Source organism: Podarcis raffonei, chromosome 10, assembly GCF_027172205.1.
Source record: "Podarcis raffonei isolate rPodRaf1 chromosome 10, rPodRaf1.pri, whole genome shotgun sequence".
NCBI lineage: Eukaryota > Metazoa > Chordata > Lepidosauria > Squamata > Lacertidae > Podarcis > Podarcis raffonei.
The window spans coordinates 57,236,117-57,257,532 of NC_070611.1; the positions used below are offsets into that span (position 1 = coordinate 57,236,117).

The 21,416-nt window shown below is 44.3% G+C and overlaps 1 protein-coding gene across 5 annotated transcripts in view; it reads left to right on the plus strand.

Moving 5' to 3' along the window:
- The first annotated feature begins 1,108 nt into the window (after window positions 1-1,108).
- IPO8 (importin 8) overlaps window positions 1,109-21,416 on the plus strand; it is a 37,340-nt gene continuing 17,032 nt past the window's right edge. Inside the window, exons 1-14 of one of the 5 annotated variants that reach the window (XM_053405161.1) lie at window positions 1,109-1,442; window positions 6,333-6,414; window positions 6,711-6,867; window positions 8,336-8,494; window positions 9,070-9,226; window positions 10,292-10,381; window positions 11,905-11,999; window positions 13,482-13,566; window positions 14,428-14,562; window positions 16,493-16,601; window positions 17,105-17,181; window positions 17,705-17,821; window positions 19,869-19,958; window positions 20,519-20,684. In XM_053405161.1, coding sequence (XP_053261136.1) covers window positions 1,359-1,442; window positions 6,333-6,414; window positions 6,711-6,867; window positions 8,336-8,494; window positions 9,070-9,226; window positions 10,292-10,381; window positions 11,905-11,999; window positions 13,482-13,566; window positions 14,428-14,562; window positions 16,493-16,601; window positions 17,105-17,181; window positions 17,705-17,821; window positions 19,869-19,958; window positions 20,519-20,684 — 1,603 coding nt within the window. In that variant the 5' untranslated portion in view covers window positions 1,109-1,358. The remainder of the gene's footprint in view (window positions 1,443-6,332; window positions 6,415-6,710; window positions 6,868-8,335; window positions 8,495-9,069; window positions 9,227-10,291; window positions 10,382-11,904; window positions 12,000-13,481; window positions 13,567-14,427; window positions 14,563-16,492; window positions 16,602-17,104; window positions 17,182-17,704; window positions 17,822-19,868; window positions 19,959-20,518; window positions 20,685-21,416) is intronic. The other 4 variants (XM_053405160.1, XM_053405163.1, XM_053405162.1 and 1 more) reach the window with 4 other exon arrangements.

The window sequence follows — 21,416 nt, forward strand, 5'->3', positions numbered from 1 at the left end:
AATATCTTTTGAAGTACATTTTTATCACAAAGAATCCTGTAACTATGTGAGGGGGAAATTACAGTTCCCAGGATTTTTTTTGGCGGGGGATGACAACAATGGGTGTGGCTGTGTACACACCACCTTAAATGTTTGGCGGGTCAGACTAAACAAGCAGTAGCATCACGTTTCCCCCCACAGTCTGTAGCAAAAAAGAAATATTCTGGGTAAAAAGCAGGCTTGTGCCACCTTGGAAACCAACAAATTAAGGTGCTACTTATAACTTTTTTTTACTATGAACCTAATGCACCTATATTACTTTGTAAGATAACATGGACTGATTACCTCCCCCACCCTCAGTATTTGTAAGCTTCCCTTTATTATTATTATTATTATTATTATTATTTGAATTTATATACCGCCCTATACCCGGAGATCTCAGGGCGGTTTTCCCCTCAAAGTTGCTCGCAACTGAAGATCATAGAATGGGATATGACATATTAGAAGCTGCAAGTTGCAGCTTTTATTTTTGGGAGGGTGGCTGGGCGGGCATTGCCCAAACCCCAGCGGGGCGGCAGAAAGGCGAAAGGCTGGGAGGAATCCCTAAGCACTCACGTAAGAGCCTTCGCCTTTTTGAGCATCCACTTTGCGCATGTGGTCTCTTGTCACACCCCTTTAAAACCCACGTCAAGTTCAACCTGTGAGGACCAGCTTGCTCCCTCTAGCTAGTACCCAAAAATAAGGAAGGGCCTCTGCCGATTTTAGCCTGGGACTGAGGGAATCGCTGCCCAAAGCAGCTGGAGGGCTGCGCGCCACTCCCCTGTCCAGCAGGTGAGACACTTTCGGAGAGCCGAAGCGCCACAACCTGCCGGGCCAATGGATCCTCCAGCGAAGTCCCAGCAACAGGTCCTCGTAGCATCGGCCTCCCTGCTTTCCCATACCAGCTGGAAGCCAACAAGGGAAAGGAAGGAGAGAAGCCCCCGTTTGCTCCAACTACAGCGGATGCTCTCCGTAACAAACCATGGCCGCCCCCATCTTTAAAAAGTCCACAGCCGGGGGAGGGCGGGAGCGGCTGCTCTAGACCGCCCCCTCTCTCTTTCTCGGCTCGGCAATGTGTGTTTCGTTTCCGTACAACAACATGGCGCCTGCCATTCGGGCACCGCGAGAGAGTCGGGGAGGCGGAGAGACGAGAAGGAAAGCGCCCGGGGCGCAAAGCATCTTCTCCTTCGCGACAGCCGCGCTGTCGTAAACCGGTGAATGGCTCCCGTGTGGCGAAGGGGGAGAGGCGAGCTGGGGATTGTGTGCGGCGGCGGCGGCCCTTCTCTCTGAGGCGCCTGTGCTTCTCCCCCCACCCACCCGCCCGCCGCCATCGGAGAGACATGGATCCCAACCGGATCATCCAGGCGCTCAAGGGCACTATCGACCCTAAGCTGCGCCTCGCGGCCGAGAGCGAGCTGAACCAGGTGAGAGCGCAGCCTCCGGCGCCCTTCGCCGCCCCCGACCCGCCCAGGGCATCGCGGCGGAGGCACTTCGGGATCAGCTGCTTCCCCTCCCGCCAGGCCTCGGCGGAAGACGGGGCTTTGTTTCCCCCTCAGGGGGCGGCCTCCCTCCTCGCCTCCCCCTCTTGCCTCGCCATGGTGGGCGCGCTCTTTCCATCTCCGAGGAGAATCCTGTCACTGCACCTCAGGCGCGCAGCGCTCACCTCCCCACCCGAAAACAGCCTAACGGTTTCCTTAACGGATTTACACGGCTATTCGCCTACATTCCTGTCCCGCCTCCTCCTCCTCCCGACGTGCGTTCTTCCCGTGTTTTATCCCTCACGGTATAGGTGCCGGATCCCTGGGGGCCCAAGCACCCACAACATTTCCCATGAAGGGGCCGGGCACCCACAAATCCCGGCGCCAGGGCCATGCACGATGCGCGGCACCCATGGCCCCAGGCACCCAAGCTGGCGCTGCTGCCTCACAGCCATCCTGTGAGGTGGTTTAGGCAAAGAATCCTTGGAACTTTAGCTCTCACACAGCTATAATTCCCAGCACACTTAAAGTACAGTTTAGGGGGGAGGATGTGCTTTAAATGTATGGCTTGTACACGGTCATAGTATAGGGCTGCTGCAGCAGGGGCAGAGCTCTCCCTTCCTCCTCTGCCAGCCCCCAGAAAGCAAAGAGGGTGGCTGGCTCTGGGATCACGCAGCCAACTTTCATGGGTTGAGTGCGGGATTTGAACCCAGATTTCACCCAGCCAGGACCTCGGGTGGTCTCTCAGCCACAAAAGCTGACCCCTCCTCCCTGTGAATCACCCTTTGGTCTTTTCAGCACCAGAGGACTCTGTCCAGAAAGGAGCCTGTGTTCGCCTGGGGGAGTGGGAAGAGGCACTTTTCAGACTTCCTTATTTACTACTGTGCATGTTTTCATGGACTGGAGCCCACACAAATCTAATGAGAGATCTCTAACCTTGGGAAGCTTACCACCGGCCTTGTAAATAATCCCACAGAGTTTGCTTGCCTGCAAAAGACGTTTACTCCCTTGCTGGGGGCTGGCAGAGGAGGGAGGGAGAGCTCTGTCCCTGCTACAGCAGCTCTATACTATGACCGTGTACAAGCCATACATTTAAAGCACATCCTCCCCCGTAAACTGTACTTCAAGTGTGCTGGGAATTATAGCTCTGTGAGAGCAAAAGTTCCAAGGATTCTTTAGGGGAAAGCATTGTGCTTTGCATGTGCTTTGAATGGGGTGTACGCACACAGCCCAAGTTGCTATGCTGGGTTTGTACAAGGGGGCTTCCCTCTGGCAACACGCTTGATTTCTGTGCTGGGCATATTCTGTGACCAGCTGCATCCAAAATGGTTTTCCAATAGAACACCAGATGTGAGACCTGTAAATACTATGGTGCTGATTATTTGTTCCCTTGGGGAAAAAAGTACATCGAAAAAGAAAAGAAAAAGAAAAGAAGGGACAAGATACTGTATTTCATCTGTCTTCAGCTATCCTTTCACTTGCCTACATGTCACCTATGGCTATTAGGCTAGTTCTTAGATACAAGACTAGTTTGGACCTTAAAGATAGGTCAATCTACAGGGGGCCAGAAGACGTTGCTGTTTTAAGAGAAAAGTGTGTGTGTGTGCGCGCTGTAACAGACTGACATGGCAACCTCACTGAAAGTTCTGTTCACTTTTGTTTGGCTTTTAAGCAGACATCTCAAGTTTTGAAGGTTGACAACCGGTTTTGGAATTTTGGGCTCCCTGGTTGGTATTATAGGTACTCTACAGGTCTTAGACTTGTGGCTTTTAATTTCGCAACTTTTTTTAACCATCCTAACCATTTTTTGGTGGTGAAATTCCTTCATGCTACAACCTATGGTAGTTCCTAAGATTCTTCAGCATAGTTATTTTTTGACAAGTTGACTTCTTCATCACTATCCCTCCAGAATTTTGATACTTTGAAATTAGATTGTGAACTTTTCCAACTTTTTTAAAGGTTGCCAAATTAATTACAAATCAGCAAGCAGTAAACTTCTGCTGCAAGCCCCACTGAACTCAGTGGGACTTCCTTCTGAGTAGGCATGTATAGGATTGCTTTACATGTCAAAGTAAAATGCCTCACTTTATGGAATCATTATATGTGTACATTGAAGGTTAGTTCACAGTCCGTTAATGATCAAAACTACTGCTAAGCAACTACATGAGTGACAGTCGTATTAGATTACGATAGAAGATCCCAAATCATTCACAAGTCAGTGGCAAGATTCTGTGGTAACTGGATTGTTCAAAAAGAGTCATGTCAAAAAACATCAAAGCTATGATACCTGAGAGAGAGCAGAAGTTGTTGAATTTCAGCTTGGAATCAACATGCTTCCCGTGATCCAAGAATTCTTAGCTGCTTGTATACATATCTACTTTAGATAAAAAAGACCCAGGAACTCGTCAGAATGCCAACTTGTAGCTTTATTTGTACAAAGCTTTTTTTGTAATTTTCATAATGTAAAAAGATATCAGCACAAAGCAGTATATTACTCAAGTCAACTTTGACTGGGCATACAGACTGCAATCCCCCGGCACATCTTTACATCCAAACTAGCTCTAAAAGTTTTCAGTTCCTGCACATAACATGTTCATTTGGTTGTGATTCTGACAATGGAAACGAAGGTAAAAATGGTCGGATGGGGGTGGTGTCAATGAAAGCTTAATTTCCTAGCTCTTGTTTGGTTCCATACTTTTTCTAAAAAGAAGAAGAGCAGAATGTGATCTTCTACATTATGTTGTTTGAAGTATATGTTACCTTTGGCCTTCATTGGCCTTCAAGTATATGTTACCTTTGGCCGTTCATAAAAGAACGGTCAGCAACTGACAGCTTCTAAGTCAGGGGTCGCCAACCTGATGGGTACATTTGCAAACTGGACAACAGTTGTGGGCATCCCACACATGCCCTATTCTAGTTGCTACAACAGAATGCCTCTTTTTAGCCTAATTTCAGCAGAGGGAGAGGACACATTTGCATGATTCAGAAGCTTCAAATATCAAGTTTCTAAATGGGGGGGCTATCTGAGTTATTATTATTTCTATCCTTATGCATCATCTATGTTTAATGTTATGGGGCCATAGCTCTGTGGTAGAGCAATTGCTTTGCATACAGAAGGTCTCAGGTTCAGTCCCTGGCATCTGCAGGTAGGATTGGGAAAGTCTCTCATCTGAAGCTCTGGAAAGCTGCTGCCAGTCAGTATAGACAATATTGAGATGGATGGACCAATGGTCTGATATAAGGCAGCTTCTTATTTTCACTGCTTGTTTTGAAAGAAGCCAAAGGAGAGCCTTAATGACCCAGATGGAATTCTGCCCTTTATCCATAATTCTCTCTTGCTTTAGTTTCTGATACCCAGATTTAGGCTTTCTTTTTAAAAAAAGTATCCAACATATATTGTGGCATTCATCCTGGATGAACAGCAAAGGAGGTATTCATTTTTAAAGAGGATCAGATCGGTTACAGTTTTACTTTTGTCCTTGACATGCTGACACATTTAGCTGCCAACTGCTGAATGAGGTCTTCGGAACCTTCTAGCAGATTTTAGTAAATCAATGCCACAGTGATGCTAATGCAGTTCCCATTTGGGAGAGTTAAGTATAGTGAAATGTCGTCAAAAGAATGCAACAGCTACAGACTTCTTAGGATGTACTCCATTAGTGACTGGTGCTGATCCATCAGTACCTGGTCTTGCATTTCTTTTGTGCTTGTGCTATTGCAGTGTACCTGGTGCAGTGGAATCTGGCAGAAAATAGAGGGTCTGGGAAACTAAAGGGTTCTTGGTTGAGCCAAGAGGGGATGTGAAGGCAACCCAGTCAGCCATATCAAGTCAAAGGCCAACCACCTACTACAAATAAAAGATATTTCAAGTGTGGAAGTTGGTGTGGTTAGGTGAATGCAGGAGTGTTATGGGCAGTACAGTATACAGCTACTCTCCTGCCCCAGTGGCTAAAGTTCAAATAAAATATGAGGGACAGGAGAGAAACCATTTAAGGAACTTTGGAAATTGTTAGAGGCTTTTAATGTTGTGTGATTTCATATCCAGCAGTCTTTTTTCAATTAGAAGCTCAATCAGAATAATTTTCCTGAGTTCTCTGGTTGGGTTGATTTTTTGTGATATCGGAAAATGCCTTTTCCAGTGATAACTGGAAATTTCCATCAGAATGACTGTGGCCAGGCTGACACCTTTTTTCCCTTCTTCCAGTTATTTTAATTTATTCCCTGATCCACAAAAAATTATGTAAAAGTCAGCACAGAAAATTACCTTAAAAATATGTTGCATAAAATTAACATAGGAAAGTAGTACTTTGAATGTACTTTGTACTTCTCAACTGTTTATGAAGGTAATAGTGTTTTATTAGAAGCTTTGCTGTTGCAAGAAGCAGCAGCAGCTTTGTTGTTGCTTATAGTTTGGAGGTGGAAATAGTATTATTATTTTCCAATTTTATTAAAGAAAAAAATGGTCAAAACCACAATTGGATTCAAGAGCAGAACAAAACCTATTGTGTCTAAGCCAGCTGTTCATTTGGAGTGTGTCCACCACATGCTCAGCCCTTCAAACTGGTACTGCTTAACTTTGCAGGAGAACATCTGATTTGGAAGGAAATAATCTTTTCCTTATTCATGGCAATAAAGAATCATAGAATTGTATAGTTGGAAGGGACTCCTAGCATAATCTTGTCCAAGCCCCTGCAATGCAGAAATCTCAACTAGATCATACATGACAGATGGCTATCCAACCTCTGCTAAAAAAACCCTCCAAGGAAGGAGAGTACTACAGTTTAACTTGTTTTACAATATATGGTGCTTTTCTGATTGACTTTCTATGCATTTCAGTCCTACAAGATCATCAACTTTGCTCCCAGCCTGCTACAAATAATAGTTTCTGATCAAGTGGAATTCCCAGTCCGACAGGCGGGTGAGCAGAAATTATTTCTATGTGTTATGCTTAGAATTTGGTTTGATAGTCATACATATCCAAATTCAGCTACTGTTTCTTACTTTGATGGTTTACTTGCCTTGGCTACTGAGACCTAAAGTTCAGAACATGTTCCAGCAAAACAAGTGAGGGTGCAGTAAAGAGCCTGTGAGGAGAGTCCCAAGGGCTCTATAAGGGCTGCCTTTGGACCTTGGGGTTTTAAAAAATTATTATTCAGCAGTCTTCCATGTGCTAGGACACCAGGACTTAGGGATGTTTTTCTTCTTTCACTTCAGCTGCTATTTACTTGAAGAACATGGTGACGCAGTACTGGCCAGACCGAGAGCCACCACCTGGAGAAGTGATATTTCCATTCAACATTCATGAAAATGATCGGCAACAGATACGGGATAACATTGTGGAAGGAATTATTCGTTCTCCAGACTTAGTGAGGTATGTCAGGCTTGGGGACATGCATCAGAAATCCCTGAATTGTGTTCCAGGGAGAACTAATGCTTCCATTAGGTATGAATTATGCAGATCATGCTACTTTACGCCAGTTTTTACTCTGTATAATTCTTTTTGAAAATTGTGGTTTTCCAGGAGGTGATGGGTTAGGAAGGGTAATGGAAAGTAAGCTAAGTGACTTGGAGTCACTTCTGTAATCATTCTTAAGTGGAGGCTTCCCAGAGAGCTGTTTCTAAAGAAGATGGTTTGGATATTTCATGTTAAGGTCTAAATGAGAATTGTAGGGAGGCAGGCTAATGAACAAAGGGCAATTAAAGCTAAAATATTATATCCGTTTGTCACACCAAGGAAGTTTTGTTTCCCAGATGAAGATAAAGAAAACTCTTTATAATCCTTTTTTGACCCAGTCTAGATGATAAAGAAAGATCTGTTCTCACCTTGCCTGCCAGCTGTTCCACATGAGTGTGTAATGAGGAAAGGCTGTACTTCCTTGGTAGAGCACATGCTTTGCATGCAGAAGGATCCAGGTTGAATCTCTGATGTTTCCAGATAGGCTGGGAAAGACTCCCGCCTGCAGCACTGGAAAGCCGCTCCCATTCAGTGTGGACACTACTGAGTTGGACCAATGGCCTGGCTTGATATAAGGCAGCCTCCTGTGTACATGTGCAGGCCTGATTGATACCAACGCAGAATCCAGAAATGGGCTGTGCGATTTGGTCTGAGTGTGTGGATATATGCACATGGGCCCTCTGCAGACATTAGGTCTATTCATGGATATCAGGTGGCCCAGTGGATGATACCATCTCACTGTCACACTGCATATAGCCTCTAGGTCACCCAAGATTGACCCTGGGTTAATCATAGAGACTGATGGTCTGCAAGTTTGCAAATCTTGTGTGCTTTAGTTTCTAGTAGTCATTAATTTGTGTGTATGTTGTTTATTTTGTTAGTTCATTGCTCTCTGATAACTCGAGGAGGAAGGAGAAGACACCAGTAATATGGTTTCATTACACAGTATTCAACTTAACAGTTACTCTAGTGCAATGACTTCTAGGTGTTTTATGGAACTGCCCTGCCCTCTCCTCTCCCTGTATGACCCCTAAATCTGTTCTTGGGTTTCCCCCAACCCTTCAGAGCAGATTTATTGGGCACGCAGGGCATGTACAGGGAAGTTCCAATCCATAGCTAAAAGGCCTTGCACTAGTGGAACTTTGTGGTTGGATACTGCCCATAGTTACACTGAATGTGATTTCACATATATCCCCTCATCCTGTCTTTGTCTTTTGAAAGGTTTCTGATACTCTCCTTTTGCGGAGGATTGTCTGATAGCATTTATTACAGGAGAAAGTTTGCTCTGGGTTTCTGATATGATTAAAGAATTTGCTCAAATTTGCTTCTGTTTACCAGAACGTGTTACTTCCTGACACTCTCTTCTTCTTCCCCAACCTTTCAGGGCCCAGCTGACAATGTGCCTCCGCACTATTATCAAGCATGACTTCCCAGGTCACTGGACTGCAGTCGTGGACAAAATAGGCTATTACTTGCAGTCTCCCAATAGTGGGAGCTGGCTTGGAAGTCTGCTGTGCCTGTACCAACTCGTGAAGACCTATGAGTAAGTGGATCTTCTTCTGGGAAAGCCCCTTGCCCAGTAGCCTTGCTCATACAGATGGCAGTGTTTGGAGAGCACATCCAAGTACATGCATGTACCCCTCCTTTTGCCTTGACTGGTTCCTTGGAGAAATAGCTTCTCAATTCTCAAAGTAGAATGTATGTGTGGGGAGGGAGAAAGACAGGAGTCCACCCATGTGCTCAGGAGAAGGCAGCTCTAGCGAATGGGAAGCAATACTTGCATTCATCAAGGTTAGGGCAGAGTGAGTAACATGAGAAGAGAGACTCATGCTTTTTTCCAGATGAAAGTAGATAGAGCTTGATTGCTGTGTGCAATATGTGAGTCAACCCGAAGGTTCAAGTAATTATCAGATTACTTAATAATGCTGTACAGCTGTGTAAGTTATAGCATATTCTCCAAAATGTCTCTGATTTGCTGTGCTGAAAAATGGATAAAAATGGTCAGGCAGGGGTGGAAGGATGGCAAGCAATACTGAATCTTTTCCTTAAAATTAGAAGAATTAGGACAAGTGTAAAAGTTTGCTCCCTAATTGTTTCTGGGTCTGGCTGCTTCTGCAGATACAAGAAGGCCGAGGAGAGAGAGCCCCTCATCGCTGCAATGCAGATATTCTTGCCTCGGATTCAGCAGCAGACAATCCAGCTCCTTCCTGACAACTCCCATTACTCTGTGCTCCTTCAGAAACAGATCTTAAAGATTTTCTATGCACTTGTTCAGGTATGAGCCTCTGCACGTAAAGCAATCAGATTATAGAGAGTTCTGGGGTGGGTGTGGGGGACCCTCTGCATCATTTCCCTTAAGAGGCATGCTTCAGAGTGTTTCATTCACTTCAAGCTTGCTTACTTACAAACTTGGATGTTTAAGATTACAGTCTTAGGCCTGGACTTCACAGTATTTCAGAAAAGAAAAAATGCTAATGAGAGATTATAAAGCCTGCAACTTGCACGTGGGTTAGTTACGTTCTGAGGATTGTGCCTAAAGCCAAAATAATGTAGAGTCAAAACACATTGGGTGTACAGTAATGGCAGTTGGAATTGCCAAAGTCTTTTTTCCTGAATTTCCTCTTTTGAAAATTTTTTGCCAAGTGTGTAAAGCTGAATGAGCACAAGTTAAAGGTGTGTAAGTTGCAGGCTTACTGTGTGTTTATAAGTGCCCCTGGAATGGACATATTTAGTCCTCTTTAGAAAGTCCTTAACTATGTAAGCATAAACAGTTTGACTGTGTAAAGTGGGGAGCTCTCTGTACTTAAGAAGGCTTCCTGGACATTGTAGAAACTAAGATTTCCCTTCAAATGAATGGGGGCCTTCTTTTCTAAGTCTAATTGCTGTGCAGGGAGGGAAACTGATGAGGAGAGGCAATTTGCAGCCCTGGCACCTTTTTTAGAACACCTTTTCTGCATTCCCTTTCTGTTACTTCTGTGTATCACAATACCTCCACACTTCCCCCCATGCTTCTTCTGTATTCCTCTGTGAAACTTCCGATGTACTCCTCTTAAATAAATCCCTGAAAGTCATTGCTGCCCATGCATGACCAGGTGACCATCACATAACATACACTCCCAGGGCATTAAGAAAGGTAGTCCTACCCTGTCTCTTGGAGCAAAAATAAGTAAATAATCCAGCTGCGTTGTGGTGTTGTATCAGTAGTGTAATAAATTGTTTTCTTTAATAAAAAAAAGGTGTAATCTCTGGATAATATAGTCTGGAAACACAGCAATACCTTTACTCTTTGTGTGTGACACCCCGCCCCACTCCATCTTTTTCTTCCTTTCTTTAATTCCAGTATGCACTGCCACTTCAGCTGGTGAATAACCAAACTATGACTCAGTGGATGGAGATTTTCCGGACTATCATCGACAGAAGTGTGCCTCCTGTAAGGATTATATTACTGGCCAACACTAACGCCTTTGGGGAAAAGGAAAGGGGGAAGTGTAGCTTAAGGGGCATAGTAACTTAACACCCCCCCCCCCGTTTGCAGTGTTATTAGAGGCTTATCCTCTAGTTGTGTTCCAGTGTTTTAAAAAAGGAGGCAGAAAGGAGGACAGGAGCAATTGCTCACACTTTCCACTGCCTTGGTAAGAATACAGTGTTTCTGAAATACATGGAAGAAGATACATATGAAAATCTGACTTCAGGTGCCACCCACAAACCTCCTGGCCCCCTGGCCTCTGTAAGCACCGAGTGATATCATCACAACATGTGACCATTGGCTGCCTTGCTCATGGTACCCTGTTACAAACTGAGCACTGTTGCAGCCTCCCAACTACAGTGGTGCCTCTGGCTGTTGCACAGTCTCTGGGCCCTGTTGGGCTTCAATGCCCATGTATACCCAGAACTTGCAAGGGACCCACTGCCTGTGTTGATGCATCTCTGTGTGGGTCGTGTTCTATAAAAGCAGATCAGCACAGGAGTGTGCTGCCAAATGTGGTTGCGGAATCTCCCTCTCTGAAGGTTTTCATGGAAAACTTAGCCAGATTCCTTTTGACCAGGCTGGGCTTGGGGCCATTGGCTGCCTTGACATGGGGAGAAGGAAACAAGCATGGTTCCAGCACAGTGGCCCTAGATATCAGTTGCTGGAGCTTGGGGGCTTGGGCTGGAGTGGAGCAGGCAGAAGGTACTGCTCAGTTGACTCAGTTGTAGAAGCTGATATTGCCCGTTCCCTTCCGTGCTTGAAGATTGCTCCAAGACCTAAGTATGTACAGTGATGTAGCTTAGCCAGAACCTACCCTTAGTCCATGAGGATTGAGACTCAAGCTGTGGAGTTCCTGACATATGCAAGTTAGTTTTGCACAATATATTATACAAGCTTTAAAGATGCACAGTTTTGGCTTGATGTTCTGTGCATGCTATGACATGCCAGGGCAGGGTCTGAAGGCACTTGATGCTGCAGCTTTGCTGAAGCCAAGCAGGTCTGAATCTAGTCAGTGCCAGGATGGCAGATGCTTACGAATCCTATGTATCTTGCCTTGAGTTTTACCATGAATAGAAAATAAGCAGGATATAATTCATAATAACGTATTGAAAGGTATGGGGTGGACACTACAACCTGCATAATGTAGTCTGCAGAGTATGAACCATGTGGAATTTGCCTCAGTAACAAATTCTGAGGGTTTTGTATTGGTGGTTTCGGAGAACAGTCTCAAAAGAAGTAATTTTCAGTCTTTACAGTGGTATCCTAAATGTTTATTCAGAAGTAAGTATCACTGTGTTCAGTGGGGCCCTTTTGATTATGAATCTTTATATTTTAATGTTTGTGTTAACTGGTCTTAATACTATGTAAACCACTTCAAAGCCAATTTTGGTACTAGGTGGGGTGTGTGTGTGTGTGTATAAGTTTTGTTAATGTTCAATGTTAATTTGTGTACACATTGGCTGATAGTTATTTCCTTTCATTAGGAGACTCTGCAGATTGATGAAGATGATAGGCCAGAACTAGTATGGTGGAAATGTAAGAAATGGGCTTTGCGGATTGTTGCTCGCCTTTTTGAAAGGTAAAATGCTAACTAGAGCAGATTTTCTAAACTCTGTTTTTCTCAACACTATACTTCTGTCATTTTTCTATATATTTAATGCAGAGCTTTCCAAACTCTGTGTCGTGACACATTTGTGTGTTGCATGAATACTCCCTGCACCCCTCCAGGGGCTGGAAAGGGGTTAGTTTAACCTCTGGTTTGCTAGTAAAACTGAATTACTGTGTCGTGAAGTGAGGCATGTCTAAAAAGTGTGTCACCAACACTAAAAGTTTGGAAAACTCTGATTTAATGTAAAAAAGTATCCTTACAAATCTAAAACAGGAGCAGAAACTTCCAAACTTCTTATGGCTGCACCAGAGGGGTGTGTGTATGAGAGAGTCATAGTCACTTGTGCCTGTAACGGTAAACCAAGGTTTAGCATTGTGTCTGAACAAGCTCTGTATGTTCTTTCACACTTTTGTTCACATCTTTTGAAAAAGTTTTACCAATTTTACTGAAGGTCTCCATTGAATATTTTCTTTTGCTCATTTTCTGTTTCTCATCTTGCAACTATTTGTTGAATTTGTATATCACCCTTCCTCCAGAGATCACAAGGTATAAAATGAGAACATAAATTACATAACAAAAAACCCAAAAACAAACTAGAGCTATTTTGAATATATCTAGAGCGTGCAAAAGGGACGCGGGTGGCGCTGTGGGTAAAACCTCAGCGCCTACGACTTGCCGATCGCATGGTCGGTGGTTCGAATCCCCGCGGTGGGGTGCGTTCCCGTCTCTCGGTCCCAGCGCCTGCCAACCTAGCAGTTCGAAAGCACTCCCGGGTGCAAGTAGATAAATAGGGACCGCTTACCAGCGGGAAGGTAAATGGTGTTTCCGTGTGCGGCACTGGTGCTGGCTCGCCAGCTGCCGCTTAGTCACGCTGGCCACGTGTCCCGGAAGTGTCTGCGGACAGCGCTGGCTCCCGGCCTCTAGAGTGAGATGAGCGCACAACCCTAGAGTCTGGCAAGACTGGCCTGAACGGGCAGGGGTACCTTTACCTTAGAGCGTGCAAAATCAAGCCATGCCCCATTAGCCATCTTACTGCTTGCCTGGGTGTCAGGAAGTCGGGCAAGCCTCAATGCATGGTGGGTGGACTGTGTTTGGCTTTGTACACAAGAAGTGCAAGTCACAAGATATGAAGGCCTTCTTTAGTAGGGTGATACCTTTACATCTTTGTCACATCATTCTTTCAGCTCTTAAGAGAAGACCAGTTTGCTTAATGTGAAATCTGTCTTTTACTATAGGTGGGGTATAACACCTGCATGTAGTTAGCCAAGGGGAGTCACAGTGAGGGTATGCATCCTTGTTGCCTTGAATGGTCCTAGATTTTGCTTCCCTGCTTTTCTTCTTCCTTTGGTGTCCAGGGTTATTCTGAGCACTCTTTTATACATGATCAACTTTAGTGGCATGTGTACACGTTAACCTTCAGTTTGCGTACTTGCTTTGGATTCTTTCTTCAAGGTATGGCAGGCCTGGGAATGTAACAAAAGAATATTTTGAATTTTCTGAGTTCTTCTTGAAAACCTACGCTGTGGGAATCCAACAGGTAAACATCTCCCATTTATTTTATTTGTATGATAGTTCCACAGCAGGAATTTTTTGCTTGTCCTTTGTGTATCATTTCTTTAATGCAGGGATGGGGAACTTGTGGTCTTTAAGATGACGTTGGACTGCAAATCCCATTATCTCTAGTCATTGGCCTTGCTGTCTGGGGCTGATGAAAGATGGAGTCCAACAGCATCTGGAAGGCCACAGTTTTCCCATCCCCAATTTAAGGCATTCATTCCCTTGCTTGAGTACTTTGCTGTTGCAGAACAGAAGGAATAGCAGATGCACCCCAGGAACCTGGGTAAAGAGGGGAGGGCACTCATAGTGAAACTGTTTGCAGGGCCATTTTAGGATAATCACAGATGGTTAGTGCTCTCTAGGTAGAAGCCTCATACAATCTAATATTTAGACCCCCCCTTGTCAGGAACTTGTTAGGAATCTGCTTCACACTGAGTCAGACCACTGCCTTCATTGACAGGCAGCAGCTCTCCAGGGTTTCAGACAGGGTTATCTTCCAGCCCTGGTTGAGCTTGGGACCTTCTTCACACAAAAGTCTGCTCTATCACTGAGCTATAGCCCTTAGTTTTCCAGGGTGACCCTTTTCCCAAAATGAACTGCTGATTTTTAAAAAAATTATTGTAGCTGCCACTTGCACCTCTCTGGCCTCCATTTTGGCCAATTGGTCCTCAGATTTGACCATTGGGCTTCCAGTTGCTGGTCCCTGTTGTATGTTGTTACAGCAAATCTTTCCCATGGCTACCATGTTCAGGGATGATGGTGGTAATGGAAACAATCACAATGTTCTGATTTTAAGGACAGATTTTCAAATCCAACCTGATATATGTTGTTTTTCCTTTAGGTGCTCCTAAAAATCTTGGACCAATATAGGAAGAAAGAGTATGTTGCACCACGTGTCCTTCAGCAAACATTAAACTATCTGAACCAAGGGGTCAATCACTGTATAACCTGGAAGCAAATGAAACCACATATGCAGGTCAGTACAAAAATAGTGATTGGTGTCCCTGCACAAATAATAATAATAATAATAATAATAATAATAATAATAATAATAATAAAATTTATTTATATCCCGCCCTCCCCAGCCGAAGCTGGGCTCAGGGCGGCTAACAACAATCAAAATAATCCAACATTCTAAAAACATTCATTATAAAATTAATTAAAATCAAATTGAAATCAAATTGATGGCAACCATTAAGCAAAATTCTGTGCAGATTGCCAGAGGAGGGGGTCAGGCTGCGCCCTGACCAAAGGCCTGGTGGAACAGCTCTGTCTTGCAGGCCCTGCGGAAAGATGTCAGGTCCCGCAGGGCCCTAGTCTCTTGTGACAGAGCGTTCCACCAGATTGGAGCTGCGGCCGAGAAAGCCCTGGCTCTAGTTGAGGCCAGCCTAACCTCTCTGTGGCCTGGGATCTTCAGGTTGTTTTTATTTGCAGACCGTAAATTTCTCTGTGGGGCATACCAGGAGAGGCAGTCCCGTAGGTACGAGGGTCCTAGGCCGTATAGGGCTTTAAAGGTTAAAACCAGCACCTTAAACCTGATCCTGTACTCCACCGGGAGCCAGTGCAGCTGGTATAGTACCGGATGAATATGATCTCGCAGCGAAGACCCCATAAGGAGTCTCGCCGCGGCATTCTGCACCCGCTGGAGTTTCTGGGTCAGTCTCAAGGGCAGCCCCACGTAGAGCGAGTTAAAATAATCCAGTCTGGAGGTGACCGTCGCATGGATCACAGTGGCTAGGTCAGGGTGAGAGAGATAAGGAGCCAACTGCTTAGCTTGGCGGAGATGAAAAAATGCCGCCTTTGTTATAGCTGTAATCTGCGCCTCCATAGAGAGGGAGGTATCAAAGATTACACCCAAACTCTTAACGGACGATGCTGGCACTAATTGCACCCCCGCAAGAGATGGGAGTTGCCCCCTCAATCCCATATCGCCCCGTCCCAGCCAGAGGACCTCTGTCTTCGAAGGATTTAACTTCAACCGGCTCCCACGTAACCATCCAGCCACAGCTTCCAGACATCTGGTCAGTGTGTCTGGGGCCGAGTCAGGATGGCCATCCATCAACAGATAGAGTTGGGTGTCATCGGCATACTGATGGCAATCAGCCCAAAACTCCGGACAAGCTGGGCGAGGGGGCGCATAAAGATGTTAAAAAGCATCGGGGAGAGAATCGCACCCTGAGGCACTCCACACACCAAGGAGTGGCGCGATGACAATTCCCTCCCAAGCGCCACCCTCTGTCTCCGACCAGAGAGAAACGAGCGCAGCCATTGAAGGACTGTGCCCTGGATCCCCACGTTGGCAAGGCGGTGGTCCAGGAGTTCGTGATCGACCATGTCGAAGGCTGCTGACAGGTCTAGAAGAATCAGCAGCCCCGACCCGCCTCGATCCAGCTGCCTGTGGAGATCATCTGTTAGGGCGACCAGAGCCGTCTCGGTCCCATGACCAGCGCGGAAGCCGGACTGGAATGGATCGAGAGCCGAATACTGAGGATTTGAGCTAGAGCTTTTCATATGATGTTGGAGCTTGAAAAATTAATTACAATAATTAACATTGCAATTACTATAATGGGAATGCAGTCACTTGGACAGAAATAACCAGTCAATAGCATATTTATTTCATTTATCTGTATTTTATTCCACACCATCTGTAGGATTTGGAGTGGGCTCTCTCTCTCTCTCTCTTTCTCTGTGTATCTATCTCCCATCCCCGCCTGATAACATTTAGTAATGTAAAGCATGTGAAGTGACATCATTGCATTAGCTGCTGGATTTGGTGGGTCCAGTATGCAGCACACTGTACTGTTGCAGGATTCATGATGATGATTTGTTGGGGTGAGGACTTGTGTTTGAATGATTAATAATGCGATTTTGCTCTTGAACATTCTCTTTGCCTTTTTTCCTATTAGACTGTGTGTGAAGAAGTGATCTTTTCCCTGATGTGTTATAAAGATGAGGATGAAGAGCTCTGGCAAGAGGACCCCTATGAGTACATCCGCATGAAATTTGGTAAATATGGTAAATATGTATTATGCATCAGCTAAATGATTTCCTTACTATCACTGGTATTATTTCCCAGTAGCACCCAATGTTTGAACAGATACATTCAGATCAGCCTACAGTGAGAAGTTTTGTTTGTTTGCACCTGTAATTTTGTTAGTATTTAGGCAATATAACAAAAGGAGATAAAACAAAAAAGATGGCAAAGTAGGACATGCCCCTGTTTAACCTGTCCATTGCACTCCATCCCTAAATAACAGTTTGTTTAAGCCTCCATAAACTATGATTGTGGTGAGGTGTCTGTTAAAAACACAAAATGAGGGAGAGACAGTAGGATATTGGCTGAAAGCTGTTTACTTCCAGTAGTGATTGCTCATTTAAGAAATAAAAAGAGCCTTGTTGGGTTGTCCTTGTTCTGTCAATTTCAGAATGATTTGTCAAAATGTTCTTGTTAAAGATTGTGCAGTAACACTTGATGTGGTTTTCTTTTCTTGTTCTTTTTGTTGTTGAAAACTTGAAAGATGTCTTTGAAGATTATGCATCCCCTACAACAGCTGCTCAGATACTTCTGTACACTGCAGCAAAAAAGCGAAAAGAGGTACTTATAATACAACTCTATGACATTATAAAGGCTTGTACTGCTTCCTCCATTCTTCATTGGCTGTGATGGGAAGCCTGTGGCCCTCCAGATGTTGTTGGGGATGGCAACTGGAATCCAGCAACACCTGGAGGGCCAAGATTTCCTGTCCCTGCTTAAAGGCTATTTGTCTCCCTTAAAAAAAAAAAAAATTCTTTATTACATTTTAATCCTCTTTGTTAGCCAAGTTGCTCAGGATCGGTGTACAAGGTATGTCCCTGCCTGAAAATCCAATGTTATCCTTGCCATGACCATCTGAGCTGGTTCAGGCTACCATGACCCCTCCCATTCCTCCAGTCTGGACTGATGCTGCACTGAGTAGCCAGGCAGACAAAACTTGAGTGTGGCCTCTCCCCACTCCGCATGGGTCATCTACCATTCATCAACAGCACCACCACCAGTGTCTTCTTGGTTTAAACAGAATGACTCTAGCATTTTTGACTTTCTAGTTCTTAATTTTCTGCATTTTGTTCCATCTGTTTAGGTGTTACCCAAAATGATGGCATTTTGCTATCAGATACTTACTGGGCCCAATGTTGACCCTAGGAAAAAAGATGGGGCATTACATGTGATAGGATCTCTAGCAGAGATTTTGCTGAAGGTAAGCGGATGAAGACTTGTACGATATATGTAGTTTTGCCACCAAATATGTAGTCTTCAATGTGATTCATGAAAACCTTAATGCAGGGATCAGAATGCACATGTATATCTCTGACAGAAGGTCTGTGTAGAGCAGGAGTTGATAAAGGATTCAAAAGAGGTGAATGAAAATGGAATGAACCAAGATTTGTACAGTATATTTTAATTAGTATTCTGGGACTACCTGGCAATTGGGAAAGGAGTACGACAAGGCTGTATATTGTCTCCCTGCTTATTTAACTTATATGCAGAATCCCTAGCCGGAATTATATGCAGAATCCCTAGCCGGAAGAAGAAATATCAACAATCTCAGATATGCAGATGACACAATCTTGATGGCAGAAAGTGAGGAGGAATTAAAGAACCTTTTATTGAGGGTGAAAGAGGAGAGCACAAAATATGGTCTGAAGCTCAACATCAAAAAAACGAAGATCATGGCCACTGGTCCCATCACCTCCTGGCAAATAGAAGGGGAAGAAATGGAGGCAGTGAGAGATTTTACTTTCTTGGGCTCCATGATCACTGCAGATGGTGACAGCAGCCACGAAATTAAAAGACGCCTGCTTCTTGGGAGAAAAGCAATGACAAACCTAGACAGCATCTTAAAAAGTAGAGACATCACCTTGCCAACAAAGGTCCGTATAGTAAAAGCTATGGTTTTCCCAGTAGTGATGTATGGAAGTGAGAGCTGGACCATAAAGAAGGCTGATCGCCAAAGAATCGATGCTTTTGAATTATGGTGCTGGAGGAGACTCTTGAGAGTCCCATGGACTGCAAGAAGATCAAACCTCTCCATTCTTAAGGAAATCAGCCCTGAGTGCTCACTGGAAGGACAGATCCTGAAGCTGAGGCTCCAATACTTTGGCCACCTCATGAGAAGAGAAGATTCCCTGGAAAAGACCCTGATGCTGGGAAAGATGGAGGGCACAAGGAGAAGGGGGCGACAGAGGATGAGATGGTTGGATAGTATCTCAAAGCTACCAGCATGAGTTTGACCAAACTGCGGGAGGCAGTGGAGGACAGAAGTACCTGGCGTGCTCTGGTCCATGGGGTCACAAAGAGTCGGACACGACTAAACGACTAAACAACAAATGCTGTTGGCCCGTAAACCAGTAGTAGCACTTGAACACGAGGACAGTCAAGCTAGACAGGGATTTAGCCTGTGCATCAACAGCCAGGTCTAACCAAAGGAGAGAGCTACAAGGAAACCTCTTAACAAATGAGGCAATATCTCTGGTCTATATCAAAACTCCCAGGTTTTGTTTTTCACCTGGTCTTCGAAAGATATTCTGCTCCTTTCTGCAGCCTTACTTAAGCACACGAGAAGAGCCTTGCTGGATCAGACAAAAGGCCCATCTGGTCCAGTATCCTGTTCTCATAGTGGCCAACCAGATGTCTTTGAGTTCAACTGTGCATGTGACTCCCAGCAACTGGAATACATAGGCATGCTGCCTCTGATAGCCTCCTTTATTTCTAGCTCATCCCAACTACTGGACAGGAGCCAGCCCAACAGTTAGGGCCTTATGCAGACACTTAGGGGCTGCTTTGTATGTTACAACTTTAGCTTATATTTGCATTGCACATACTGAGCTATAGCTTGCAGTACTCCCCAAAACAAGTTTTGAAATGCACATTTTTGATACAGGCATATGCCATAGGGAACTCTCTTTGACAGGGTTCCCATGTAAGTGGCTCGATATTCCTGTAAAACTCTTACTTCATAGCAAGTCCACATTTCTGGATACATGTACCTTCATAGGGACACATTCCCACCGGTGGCTGTAATTGGCCTGGACAGCATAACATATTTCACAGTTGGGCTTTTCTGCATTTTATTGGACTTATATAATGCCAGAATATTTTCTGGAAGTGAACTTGAAGCTAGAAACTGATTTTGGTTTATATTTGTGCAATTACTCTAGGGGAGTTAAATTTTGGGACATAATTGAATGTTGTCACATATCAAAATGGAGACTAACCTTTTTTGTGGCTACTGTTAATTCCATCAGAAGAGTGTCTTCAAGGATCAAATGGAGCTGATGCTACAGAATCACATCTTTCCACTGTTCATGTCGAACCTGGGATATTTGAGAGCAAGAGTAAGTGACCAGAGCAAGTATATCGTCCTGCGGTAACTTGCTCTTCTTAGCATCATTTAGAGAGTGTGCCCCCTCTTACAGCTTCTGGGAGGCTGATTTAAACTTGTTTGCTTTCCCAAGGGGCAATGGGGCGAGATGGCATTGGGGATGTTGTTTTGCACATTGTTGCTCTTTGCTTTTTTTGTTTGCTCTTTTATTGCTGACATTCTTGCTTGCTGCCTCAGAGTCTCTCCTGAAGGTTGGGTAACTGTCTGGAGCAACATTTTCATGTGGCACTAAGGACTGTTGCCTGTGCAAAACTGCCTTAGTTATACACAAGTGTCTCTTTGGAACTTGGCCTAGAATTTTAATGGTTGTTGTTGGTAGTGGTGGTGGTGGCTTTAATCAGGGGTGGCTGCAGGGGTGACACACACACATTTAGTTGTCTAATGTAAGCCTCTTCAAACCATAAGATGGGGTGCAAGTCTAATCAGCTGAGAACTACCAGCACACAACTAGATTCCTTAGAGAACAAAAGAACTCAGTAGTGTCTGTTTTGCTTTCTCCCTCTTATGCTGCAGTCCTGTTGGACTCTTCATTCGTTCAGTACTTTGGAATTCCACAATGAACTCAACCTAAGGAATGCTGTTGAGCTAACAAAGAAGAGCCTGATTGATGACAAAGAGATGCCTGTCAAAGTGGAAGCTGCCATAGCACTTCAATCATTAATAAGCCATCAGGAACGAGGTTTGATTTTGATTTTCTTTCTTTCTTTCTTTCTTTCTTTCTTGCCTGTGCATGGACTCTGCATGAACATCCCCAGTTCAATTCCAACGCCTAGTTGCTAAACTTCAGATTCCTTCTGTCAAAATAAATGAATATTATGATAATTCTCCTCTCTGTAATGACAGACACTAGAATATAGAATATGACCACCAGGAAGGGTGCATCCTCTGGAAATATTTGATTTTCCTATTAAAATAGAGTTTTAACCATGGAAACATTGTTCTTGCCCTACTGTGTATTGTTGCTGTAAAGGTGCACCCATGTATTGAGTATCCATGCTCCAATAACATCAATGCATCATTTGCTGCTCTATCAAGCATCCTACCATGTGGTTGTTACTGACTGAATAAATGCCCACGTGATTCATTATTGGCCATTCATTTCCCATTCTTTGAACCTTCATTTAAGTGTCAGGTATTTTGACTGCTAATTATGCAAATAGGTCTGAGGTGAAGGTTAGGATTGGTGTAATAGCTGCAGATGTTACAGAACCCTGCTTTAGCAAGTCATCATATACTATCTTCTGCAATTTTTTTGGAGAAAGGGAGCAGGGTGGACCTGAGTGTATCTTCAAGGGAAAAGGTGCAAATTTCCCAAATGGTCTGTTTAGTTTTCTCCCTTTTTCAGCTTTCTAACATACCTCTTTTTCCTGCACCAGTGAAATAGTTCAGGAATAGAAAGCAGACAGATATG